This window comes from Halichoeres trimaculatus, unplaced genomic scaffold (genome assembly GCF_033239565.1).
Source record: "Halichoeres trimaculatus isolate MK-OKI-2021-1 unplaced genomic scaffold, fHalTri1.1 fHalTri1_scaffold_12, whole genome shotgun sequence".
Lineage (NCBI taxonomy): Eukaryota > Metazoa > Chordata > Actinopteri > Labriformes > Labridae > Halichoeres > Halichoeres trimaculatus.
The window spans coordinates 19,582,001-19,595,501 of NW_027437190.1; the positions used below are offsets into that span (position 1 = coordinate 19,582,001).

Sequence of the window (13,501 nt, forward strand, 5' to 3'; positions counted from 1 at the left end):
TCTGATTTAGTGGGCGTGGCCTTCATGTCAATGAGCCACTGCTGATACCACCCTGCTCTTCTGCATCACTGAGAGCGGTGCCACAAGCTCCAAGCGCACAATGTTTAGAAAACAGCAAAGCTCTTTACCGTAACGTTACAGGCTAAAACAACAGGCTGACTGCAGCTAAAGTTAGCATCCTGCAGCTAACACAGAGACAGGGGGACACTGAGGAAAAGCTCTTACATCTGCTCCACATCACACAGCATTTAAAATACTCACATTTCCAGGGTTCAACGTTAGTTAGCGGATGGTTGGTAATGCGCCTAGATTCAGGACCAGTCTATTCGCTAACCCTCTGTTGTCTGTCCAAAGTTGGAAAAGCAGTCAGCCATGAAGTATCTAGCACACACATGCACAGTTTTACTGAGTGTAGCTGGCACATTTCCTTGATAAATGAACTCTAGTCACTTAGTCTTGTCGTCTTCCGAGATGGGAAGCTTGTGCATGGAACTATGTGGCTGTTTGCAGCCAAAAACAAAGCAGTGATGGCTCTCCAACTTTGGCATTCTCCTCCCGGCAGCGAGGAAGGGAGTGGGCGCAGGGGTATCTGCACCGGTGGACCAATCAGGTTAGACTTGCTCCTGTTTGGTTAAAAAAGATCAATGCTGACATTGGCAAATCCCCAAAATCCAAACAGATCGTTTTAGGTCAGGATTTTACATTAACAAGCACCACTAAGTACAAGTTGTGTCATTAAATATCACATTTTGTGGGCTGGGGGGAAAGCTACAGACCCACAAATTTCACTAAAAGACTTAATAAAGTGATTTTTGCATAAGATGGAACCTTTAATGTTTCAGGAAAGAAGACTGTTAATCATTTTCAAAATGCCTCTACTTTGATACAAGACCCACAGTTTTACTGAGAAATTGTGTTTTTTTCATTTTTCAAATATGTCAAAGCCTTGTGAGTTTAAGCACCCTGATAGAGTTTTTTTTTTTTTTTTTTTTGTAAAAGCTTTATTTATCTTTTAAGATTTTATCCCATGAGGACAGACACCACATAAGTCCACTACTGGCTTGGTGGTGGTGTCAGATGTCAAACCAGTAAAACTCTATATTTAAAGATTTCTCCAAAACTCCCTCCAAGCAAAAGATATCAACATTTGCATTCCTTAGATGTCTAATCTCCCTTTCACAGATCATGTCTTTTTCTCTCCCTTCTGCCACCTCACTCTGTCTTTGATAGAAAGCTTTCATCTATCTCCCAAACCTGAAAAAGGAAGAAAAGTTTCTGTCCCAGCTAACCTACAAACCTCAGTGTCCTCTGAGAAGGATGAAGGAAAAAGCAAGGCATGAAATGTGTCTCAGTCAGTCTAATTGCTCTTGAGCGTGTAAAAACTAAGATTTCGTCAAACCGCAATTAAGCTGCTCGTCTCACAGAATGTTGAAATCCAACATTAGTGTTTTTTTGGAGACTGACATCCTAGTTGCACCCTGAAACAGGAAAGTTAGCCGGGTCGTCTACAGCTCTGCGCATAATTAGTTCATGAAACAGTAAGAAGTGTGTGTAATTTCATTTGGAATTGACTCCTTGCCCTCCGCTCCATCCCTCCGGAAAACTCAATCTCAGAGGAGTCGAGGGGTTCTTCTCTCTTTAATAACAGCTAAACACATCAACAGTGCTCCTCAAAATGTTCCCCTCCCCCAGCAGTTAGGAACAAACTAGGAGATGGAAGTCTAATGAAAAGAGGTTTAATAGAAGAGCGAGGCAAAGGTGGCTCAGAGGCTTGCTGCTGTTTAATTCAATGGGATGCTCCTGTTGCCTGAAGACTGGCCCATTTTAATTGCACTCGTCTCTCATTTATAAAAAAGGAAGTATGCAGCGATACAGCTTTAATGAATGTGGAGGGAAGGCAGGCTATTCACTGTCTTTCTCTCACACACATTGAAGGATAATGTGATTGTGCTGCTTGGGCCCACATGTTTTGGCACGGTATTGTTGCGGTCTTGTTGCCAGCTACACAGACACGCATAAAGAGCTCAGCACACAAACATGAAGTGAAGGGAAATATAGAGCACAAAAACAAGAAGAAAAGGCGAAAGACAGGCTAAAGACAGGAAGACAGAATAGAGGACGAAAGGAACGCACTCAGCCATCTTGGTCCGCTCCATCCTCCCTCCATCTTTTCAGGGATTTGATCAATAATTCCATCATGACCAGTCATTGGTCAATAACTCCATACAGCATCAATCAATAAACTCATCACTGACTTAATCAAAGCTACACCTATCAGTCTCCCATGAATCAATGCGACAGTGTAACTGACAGCCAATCCAGGGATCATAATTATAAACATCCTACTGCTGTTATTGTGACTTCATGTAATATCAGCATCATCATCTGTTACCATCACAATCAGCCTTCAGCAAGATTCACAAACAGTGACAGAGACCACCAGAGGCCTGCTTGACAAAGAAAGATCTGGGTGAGAGGGCTAACTTGGGCTTTATCAGGGTGTTTGAGGGCTTACATGATGATTAACTTCTGACTCGTAACATTGCCTAAGTAACTTGTGAATTACATCTGCATTAAGCTAAGAGAAGTGCCCCAAAAAGCGCTGACTGCCGACCAATCAGCTGTCTTGATCCAGGAGCTCTGTGCAGGGATCATGTTAAGGTAGGAGGGCAAGGGTATTTGGAGCCTGGCAAAGCTTTTTGAATCCCATGAATTTTTTTTTTTGCTAACATCACCCTTAGCACAGAGCCATCCACTTTTAGAGACAGCTGTTATTTTTTCACTACATTTGCCTTCATATAGGATAACCCTGGTTATGACCTTTTTAAGACTAATATGTAGGAAAAAGTACACTTTCACTTTCTGTTCACTGTTGATTTAAAGACATGGACAGCTATTCAGAAACACGTCACAAATTTGTGTCAACAAGGTTAATGAGGAAGAATATATGAGGCTCATCATGCTTTATGGCCACTCAACATGATATCAGTACAACGCCTCCAAGTTCATTTTGTATGCTGTAAGCCAAAGTTGTCTGCTTATATTGCACACTGCCTCTTTATTTCCCTCATAACCTTCATATTTCATGTAACTGCACAGCTATAAAGCTCTTCTATTACGTCTACTGAGAAAATGATATATGACTTTGCTTTTATGATTCAATACATAATGTTATATCCTTGATTAAGCTCCATTACGACAAGATTTTTGCTATTACTACCCTTCATTTATTTTACCGCCAAATTATTTTGGGCCAAAAACACTGAAACAAGTCCCTCACATGTGTAAACTTTCTTAGTAATAAATCTGATTCTGGTTTAAAATGCTATTAACTGCCACAAGTCATGGGTTTACACTGTAAAAAAGTCTTAACACTTTTGTTATATTTCAAGTTAAAAATATCTCATTGTACTTAGTAGATGCCATTTTCACATTGTGAAGCAAAAACAAAGGCCTACATTGTTTGTAATGAGTAAAAATATCAGCCAACGCAGTGACTTTAAGTTTTTTTTTTCAAATAAAGAATCATTGTCTTTACAAGAATCTGAACAAGCAGAAATCGATAAATGCTTTGGCAGATATTCTTAACCATTACATGCAGTTCAGGCTGTCTTTTTCCTTTTAATATATGGAAATAGCAAATTATCTGGCCTGCCCATGTTAATCTGGCTTATTTTACATCTACTGAGGTGATTATGATGGGATATATATATATATATATATATATATATATATATATATATATATATATATATATATATATATATATATATATATATATCCTCTATCTGTCTCTCTATCCCCAACACAGTCGAGACAGATGTCTGTCTAACATGAGTCTGGTTCTGTCCGAGGTTTCTGCCCATTAAAGGGAAGTTTTTCCCTGCCATTGTAACTTGCTAAATGCTGCAAAGTCCTGTACTCATGGTGGATTAAGATAAGATAAGACTCCTTATCTTGTCTTGATGTTGGGTTTCTGCTAATAAAATTTTATAAACATTTACGGGTCTAGACCTGTAAATGTTTTTGTAAAGTGTCTTGAAATAACATTTGTTATGATTTGGCGCAATACAAATAAAGATATATATATATTTATATATATATATATATATGTGTGTGTGTGTGTGTGTGTGTGTGTGTGTGTGTGTGTGTGTGTGTGTGCGTGTGTGTGTGTGTGTGTATTTCTGTGTGTATCAACAGGTATTCAGGCATATGTTTCATTTCACCTTTAATATGTTAGAAGGGTGATTGTAGTGAAAAGTTGTTCTGTCTCTGAACCTCCTCGTAACAGAGGTGGGATGGGGGGAGACTGTAGCTTTGTGTAACAATAGGGCCAGAAGCACTGTGTGTAGGTACACATCTGTGTGTGAGTGTATGTGGTGCTCCCACTGTGTGTTCACAAACCATATGGCTCCTATACTCTTGCTACACTACTCTGTATATGTAGGAAATCACTCAGTAGGATTAATACCTAAGGTGGAACTGTGAAAGTGGAACTTCCAGGGCTGTTTCAGAGAAGCCAAAAGGGGCTTCAAACAGTCATAAATACGATGCTAGTAAAATCCAACATGTACCTTCACTGAAATGCACAGATATGAGACTTGACACTGTTGATTTGAACTATAACAAAGTAGTAGTAAGTAAGTGCCAGTTTTCCTCGCTTGAAGCTGTTTCTTTCAGCTTGCACAACTTGTTTTAACCTTTTCTAATCCCACTTACATCCCACTCTTTGACTTTTAGACACCCCTGATGTCATTGGACTCTCCTTCATGTTTGCGGTTTGTGGGATATGCTGCAAACACAGTTCATTTTGTGTGTATGTGCTCCTGGCACATTTAAAACTGAGTTTTCTTATAGTAAACCAACCTCATGCGATTGCTCTGTCAATAAGACACATTAAAGCCAAATATTAAAAGATATGTGGGATATGTGAGCTTGCTTTTAAATGCAGGCTTTTGGACTCAAGCACAACAGAGAAATGTCAATAAATAAAAAAAAGGTAAAGCAGAAAATAGAGGGCAGGGGTCAGACTTACCTTTGCCATCTGTGCCTGAACTCCGCTGGCTTTGAGGGAGGCCACAGCCTTCTGTGCTGCTGCAGGGCTGTCGAAGTCCACAAAGCCATAGCCTGTGCGCACACACACACACACACACACACACACACACACACACACACACACACACACACACACACACACACACACACACACACACACACACACACACACAAAGAAAGAGAATAAGATGAGAAGGGGGAGGGAGGTGGGAAGAACAAGCTAAGGAAAAAGAGAAAATAATATCACATAATACAGCTCTGAATATTAGAGTGCCAAACCAGGCTGTGTTTTGTTTCTAACACTGCATAAATCCCCTAAATGTGTCAAAATCAAGTCAGGTCACGTATCTAATCAAAGCTGCTACTTCCTCCATTAAATGTGTTTTAGCACAGAACATCAACAGAATTGGTGTCATCGCAGTAGCTCTTGCCACAGTGTTTATGATCCACAAAGATTTTCAAATGACTGAACCAGTGTTTGTGTGCTCTTTTTAATGAAATCATGTCGTTGATTTGTTGTGACTGTTTCGTGTTTCAGCTCAAAAGACAAACACATGTTCTTTATCATGTGACTCAAGGCTGAAGGCCTTCCCTAGTTTCACATTTAAAAGCTTGCTGGATTTTGATTGTCTGACATTTCATTTCTCTCATGTGAGCTAGGTTTGTGCTCCGGCTTCACTAAATCTGTCAGTACACGTACAGTTTCTACAGTAGTGGTCAATACTATATGCTTCAGCCTCTGTACGAGTGACATCAAGAGAAATCCTCTGCGTTTAATGTAGCTATTAAAGTGATAGAGAGTCTTGTTTAGAGAAATAAAGACGCTAAGAGAAAGGGCATCAGTCGATTTTACTGCGATAAGGTCCACGCCATTTGGTGTGTCTGTGTGTGTATTTGACAAACTGCTGACGCTCTTGTGATCTGGGTTGAGCTGTACAGGAAACACAGCAGGACAAGAGGTCTGAACACACACATATCAAGCTCTGCTTTTAGAAAATACGCCCTGTTTTACTGGGCCACATGGAGAGGGCTGTAAGACCACAAGACAAAGAGTAGCAAAAGAGACAGTTTGTCTGTCTTTTGGTGTGAATGACAGTTTCCGTGCAGCTTAGTGTTGGGTATGTGAACAAAACTGAGAATTGTTTGGACTTTGTGTTTGTTCAAAAAGCTAATAAAGTAGAGAAATTAACAATTTATGCAACAAGCAGGAGAGAACTGCTCTCACAGCACATCAGCTTTGAGATTCCAGCTGTAGTTTAGAGTGGGCTGCTTGTTAACACAATTAAACGATCCACATTTCAAAAGCTGCACTCATTGCAATCCAAAGTGTAAACATGTTAAGTGTGGGGAACTCTCTCACTCTCTTCTTCACCCGCTCACGCACTAACTCTTCATTCCTAACATCTGTTCCTGTCTGTCTGTGTTTTCCAGGATCTGGAGCCTCACTCTGTTTTGCTGATAAGCTGTTGATTTTGTTTTTTCATTGTTCAAAGGCAGCAAGCTGCTTTCACAGCAAGATATGTACTGCACACACAAATATTTACATTTCTGCTAATGAGAAACTCATAATTTAGCCAAAGTAGGAAGCCACACATGCACACACACGTTTTTACTGCAGTACAGTAATATAAAGTGCACACAAATGACTATGACAAACGCAAATCCAGACAAGTATGGAACTGGCATGGAGCGAAAACACATTATTCAACAAATGCAAGCATGCATGAATAAGTACTGACAGTTTCTAATCTATATTAATCTAATTAGGGCCTCACAAAAACAGTTCAACTAACTGGGAACGCACAATCATACAGTTTTCATAAGCAGTCTGGTGAAATGCTCGCATTCTGTTCCAGGAAAAATTTGAAAAGTTTCATTATTCACATCCCACACTTAACCAACGGGTGCTTGTTTAATCATTGTAATTAGCTTGAGAAAACAACCCAGAATTAACTTCACAATGTGTAATTCAGTCAAAACAAGAAGAGCCTGTGTTTGATTGCAGTTGTTCAACACTATCATCAGTACAGATGTGAAACAGAGCACCTGTATCAGTATAACTGGAGCTTTAAAGACTTATACACCAAGTCCAAACAACCAAGTTCGATAACAGGTGTTTGGAAGCACTACTGCAATTTAAAAACAATATCCTGGGTGACATCAGAGCAAGCTTATTAAACGCTGACTAAAGCTCTCTGCTGTCATGAGGCAGGAGCCAGCAAGGACCATTTACAGCATGCTTGTATAAAAGCCTCTCCTACCAAAGATTCAAAAGACTTTCTGTCAAAACACTAAAAATATGAAGTTTGACTTTTTTTGTTGTTTTGTTTTTTTTATCAATACTGATGCATCTACATGACAAAATTAGCAATATTCCTGTGTCCATAGAAGCAGTGCCACAACATGACACAACTAACATTTTGATCATGTCACATCAAAATCAGAGATGACAAAGTAGATCTGTGGGTAATTTGGTAACCAGGTTATGACACAAAGTTTTGATTCAAGTTTCTCATAAGTAATAGTCAATAGGGAAAAGGTGTTGCATCTATTGTGAATTTTTAAAAGACAAGAAGCTAAATGAAAAATAAAAAAAATCAAATTGTTACGAGACAAACAAAGGGAGTTACTTACAGGCTGGAAACTAAATTTAGCAGATCTAATCTTATTTCTATTTCAAATTAGTAGAGTCCAGTTTAGAATTGGGGTGAGTCTCTTTCTCCAAAGATAAACCCTCTTTAGAATAGAATAGAATAGGACTTTATTGTCATTGTAAGAAGTACAACCAAATAAAAGTCACAGCAATCAAGAAAACAAAAGTAAGAAAGTGTATAGAAAGTGCAAAAAGGTCCATAAGAAAATTGATGATGACAGCTTGTCCATCATTCTCCAGTTCAGCAAGACTCCACCTCCACAGGGTCCAGGACTGAGCTTCTTCAGCACTCTGTTCAGTCAGTCAGTCTCTGTCTCCTGGATCTTGTCTGCTCACAGCAGGTGAAGCTCTTCCAATGTGGCGTTGGTGTCTGATGTTAGCTCCGTTAGCCATGTCTGTGAATAGCATGATGCTACTCTGCCCTCTGGTATTCCCTCTGTTGCTGGGTTAGCATAGCTAGCTCGTCCATCTTACTGGAGATTGATCTTACGTTCCTAATAACGATGGATGGAAGGACAGGTCCATGTCGTCACTTCTTAGCTCACACCTGAGAACCAGCACGTCGTCCTCACCTCCTTTTCCTCACCTTGTGGGAAGACATCAGGCCTTACACCTGTTAGCATTGACATGCTACAGGCTGCTAACAGCTGAGTTCACATGTAAACAATGCAGCCATGGTTACATGTAGGATCTCCAGACAAACACAGGTGAAAAAGTAGTAAAAATATCACTGAAGCCACAAAAAGTTTGGTGTCTATGGCCAACAAATGAGCCATACAAAGTAATGATCCACTCCAAATACAAAGATTACAAAAAAGAGACGAAAAATTACAAGAAACGGACAAAGAGAGAGCTGCTGCAAAAGGCAGCCATAGCCAACAGGACGGCGCCTCGCAGTATGAATGTATGCATGTATGTTTGCTTCACATTTTACCCAAGTATGAAGAATCTGAATGGCAAAGTAGAACCTGAACACTGACTCCTTCAGGGAACTATATTTTCTTACTTACTTTTCCTTCTTTTCTTTTCTTTTCTTTTCTTTTCAATTTTGTAACTTTGGCTATTAAAAGAATGTTTTGTAAAGTAAATTAGAGGCTTTAATCTGTCCCATCCAGAAACACTCACCATTCCCCCACTGTTATAATAGCTGTGAACTGAACTTTGCCTTGCTGCATTACACAAAACATCACTCAAATTAACGTAAGCCCCCTCTGTGTGTTGAATGCCCTCTATATGCTGCAGTATCTCTGTTACTGTTGTCAACATTTGTGCCTGCACTGAATCATTTATTGTATAGTAGTGTACAATGTGCTAATTTTACACAGCGGGTGTTTGAAGGACTAAGAGATTGCACTACTTTTGCATTTCATTGTAAAACTTAGCATTTTATTACATCTCTTGTATGAATGCTCTAAGCAAAGTTTTGTTATTTTATTAATGACAATGACAAACAGTTGACTGATTGTAACTACCCGTTGCTCATATTCAGAGCGTTTTTTATTACAGCTCGGTAGAAGCAGAAAATTGAGCTCATGTCTTAGGAGCCTCGAACGCGATCCCCTAATAAAATATTGAGTTGTTGTACATGTTGGCATGTAATCTAGATCTGCTCAGCTCATTTTAGCCAGCCTTCCATCAAAGGACGTCTGAGGGTCGGCTCAGCCAGAAAAATATTGCGCACCAATCCCATGTCTTAGGGCGAGAATGATAGAAGTAATTTTTTTTCCAAGCAGCTCATTTCATCATCAGCATCAGCCTTGAAATGTTTTGATTTGCTCTGAATGTGTTTATCACTCCAGGCAAGATTTGTGTCTCAGAAAATCAGCTGGCCCCTCTCTCTGGGGAGGTCAGAGGTCAAAAATTTGCTGCTTGGCAAATCTCAGGAGGTTGTGGGGATTCATTATCTTGTTCGCGGGACACTTCGACTTGGGTGGAAGCTGTTAAATCTTTTTTGAACTGAAGCCTGCCCGTCACGCTTCTGGATGACATTATTTCTCTCAAAAAGTAATTTGTACATTTTTATATAACCTTTACTCTGAAAACTTCTCCTTGTTTAGCTGGGTGAAACTTCAATCCCATGTGTATCTCAGTGATAGCCCCTCTAGGCATATGGATATGGATATCTCCCGAGAACTGAATAGTAAAAATAATATCTCTGAATGATATAATCCCTCTCATTTGTGCCCTGTCCCTCACATCTGCGGCCTTATGATGGCACACAGATGAAATTTCATCTCGCTCAGCCAGGCCTGACAAATATTCTACTCGAGAATAGGGGAAAAAAAACATTTATTACAAAGTGCACACACACGTGAATACACACTCATATCGGCTCATGGACACAGATGGAAGCACAGATAAACATGAGCACACACACAGACACACACACACATCCCCAGCTCCCATCTAATCTCCTGAGCTCCCAGAGTTCCTGGCCTTGGGCCATCAGAATTGGCTAACAGAGTAGAGAAGGAAAAGCAGAGAGACAGAGAAAGGAGGAGGGGGAGAGGAAGAGAGTACCATGCAGGGGGAGAGAGTTAGAATGAGATGAGCAACTGGAGAGGGTTGAGAAAAAAGGCAGGAGACGCGGAGACGGCGAGGGGGAGGGTGCTTGTCTTTGGGAAATGGAAATCCTTTACAATCTAAAGTGGTTTCCTCTCGCTTCCTTCCTCCATCCTGCGCTCTGTGCCCTCTCCCTCCCCTGGAGCTCCCACGCTGCTAACTAGAAAACTGTCAGTGTGTTTAAGATCGAGCCCACTGCAGAGCTGAGGACTTCACAAAGAGATCATGATGTTATCTCAGAGATCAAAGCTAATTTCTGCTTTCTTGATCAAAGAAATGACATAATAATACAGCATTTCTGACAGGGGTATCATTAAATGTTTGTAGAAGAAACATGCATCAATGAAGCAGTAAACTTAAGAGTTAAAAAAGGGGGTCTGTGTTGTTGAAGTGCAACAAACTGCTGTTCTTTAAGTGTTTAGAGGCAAAAGAAAGCCTTATCCATGATCATATCAAGATGTTCAGGTCTACAGCTGGTTGAACGTGTTTACAGCCTGGAACCAAAGACAGTGTTCAATTTCTTATGAGAGGGAAAGACTTTCTTAAGATTTGACTTTATCAAGGCTAAGATGTTTGCAGAATTAGGCAAAATTGGATTGTAATTATTTTACTGACAGGCTTGTTAAAGCTACTGCTTGGTTGACTGTACTATTTACTTATTTCTTGAGTCATCAAAAGTTAGTTGGGGCCAACATTTTCAATTTGTTAAACCACTACCTTGGGCTCTCCGAATACACCATTGGATCAGGTCAATGGGCTTTGTATAACAATTGTTCTGAAGAAGATACAAACTAAGCTAATGACTTCCTCTAACTAGAATTTGTTCTGACCTAAGAACAACATCTGAAACAGTCAAGAGCACTCTTATGAACTTTTGAGTGCCAATATGTCAGAGTCAGATTATTGGATAATGTGCATCAACGGGCACCTTCATATTATTAGAATGCATTTGATGCATGGAGTCTATCCCAGCTGTCATTTTTCATGTGCAAAAAGAAAAAGAGTATCCAAACAGTATTATCCCAGAGTCCGCATAAGAGAGCCGAGACAACATCTGTGAATAAACTTATCGAACACTATCCCTGTTGACTAAAACAGCGGAAGACTTGATTTATTCACCTGTTTTTTTGTCAAATCCTCTCCTAGTCTCTCAGTTTCCTCTCTTCAAGCATTCCTGAAAAGAAGAAGCTGTCTGCTAAATCATCACTTTCAAAGGATCTCCTTCCTTTTCTGTCAGCCCCAGGTTATTTTTACCCCCTCCTCCCCTCCACCTCCGGGTGCCTCCTCCTCCTCCCACGAAACCACCCCTGCCTTTCCAGGAGAACTCTCCATGCCAATTTGTACTCTCTTAGTCACGCTAAGCACTTATCTTGTCCCCACTGACTGCCTCTGCAATCAAACCAACACTTATCCGGTTGTAAGGCATTCTAATGGTCGGCCGATAATGAAACTCCTTCATTGTGAGTTAACAACTGGCTAAGAGATGTATGAAGTCTGCATCACCAGCAGGGAAAATGCTGACCTAGACACAGCCTGTAAAAAGCGCCAATGCTGCAACAGCTGCAGCTGCTGCATTCTGTGCATTAAATAATGAGCATAAATCTAAAGCTGGACGTCCGCATTCAGTTTGCTTTTTCAAATACATTCCCTGAGGTTTAACATTCATTAAAGCTCTGCCTGGGATATCTGCTGTATTGACTGTAGAGCAAGATCTGATGCCAAGAATGGCCCTTCTATCCACTTGCAAACACAGACTCAAAAACACACACTTTTGCTTTTACTTGACTCAAAAGCACTGAAGCCCCTTCAAAAAAAATGCAAATAAAAGTAGTGAAGCTGTTTCTGTTCCATAACATAACTACTTTTTTTTTGGTAAAATAAAGAGAATATTTCAACAAAAGACACATAAAAGCTGTCCTTTGTTCATTTTTTTAAAATGAATTCTTTAATTTAGATGATCTGGTTTGAAACCTTTTAAAGATGCTAAGAGGAGGATCTGTTTTAATTAGACCCCCTCACCGCCTTGTGGCCCGGAGTCTCTGCTCACTGCCGTAAATTACTTTTAGTGAGGTGTGTGTTTGTTTTGGAATCAAATGGAGATCGAATCGGAACAATTTTTCTTTGTTCAAGACAACTTTTGAATGGATACAATGCGCTGAGGTAAGGGAATTATCAGTACAGTAATGTAATTGAAAAGTGACATCAAGCAAATGTTGGAGCAGCCAGCTACATATTAGCGACATCAGCAGTGTTGGTAGGGTAACGTGACGACAAGTAAAAACTGTCAGTTTGTAAGTAATTTAGCAGCTGTTAATATTTAGCGCAGCTGGCAGTCCGGTGCTGTAAGACATGTCCGTAATATGTAAGTAAATCCTGGTTAGCTATGTCCTGCCATTCATCTACCAGGCAGAGCTAATGCAACCTCACTCTTCATTTTATTAAAAGATTTTCAAGACCACAGACCAATTAGCCTTAGGCTCAAGCTGTATCACTCTCCCATTTTTTTTTCTTCTCTGTCCCTTTTCTGTCTGTTAGGCTCCTGTGTCCACCATCACCAAAAAATTAGTCATAGAAATCATTATTAGCAGAGAAAAAAAACCCAGATCTCTGTTTTATCTCTTCTCACTACTGAACCTTGTCAGCTAGCATGATGTTGTCATAGAGATCCAGACGTGCCGTAAATCAATCCGGTCCTGGTCAACCTTAGATGGAAGCTACGAAGTAGCTATTTAAAATAACCTGTAACCAGCAATATTGGCGCTGATAATCTCATTTTTAATTATGCATTACGATCAGGCATATATCTAGAAAAGAGCCTTTTTCAAGATCACTTTCAAACTCTTCACAGCCCATTTAAGAGAGTTGTTGAACATCTGATAATGTGCTCACTTTTACATCACAACTAAGTCTTTATACTAGCATGGGTGTCAGATTCCATGGGTTGGACTTATACAGTCATTTTAGACAGAAATCCAAGTAACAAGGCAAAGGACCATTTGTCTTGTTGACCTCTGATGTGTAGAAAATTTAGAAATGTGATGAAACTCATACTGTTAAAAAAAGCCTTATTAGAGTACTAAAACCAACACTATTTGCCCGTCTATGTTGCTTTATTTATCGTCCTGACACTGAAGAAAGCTGTCAGACCTAGGTTTAGCAGTTCAATCTGAAGATGTCTTAAAATGGTCACAGGTACAGTCATAGGGCTCTAATTTCGTGGCGCAGCGCAGG

The 13,501-nt window shown here is 40.0% G+C and overlaps 1 protein-coding gene across 3 annotated transcripts in view; it reads right to left on the minus strand.

Moving 5' to 3' along the window:
• The window catches only part of LOC141800785 (RNA-binding motif, single-stranded-interacting protein 3-like), a 171,688-nt gene that overhangs the window by 79,104 nt on the left and 79,083 nt on the right, over window positions 1-13,501 (minus strand). For all 3 annotated transcript variants that reach the window (XM_074683569.1, XM_074683566.1, XM_074683568.1), the window contains exon 4: window positions 5,036-5,127. In XM_074683569.1, coding sequence (XP_074539670.1) covers window positions 5,036-5,127 — 92 coding nt within the window. The remainder of the gene's footprint in view (window positions 1-5,035; window positions 5,128-13,501) is intronic.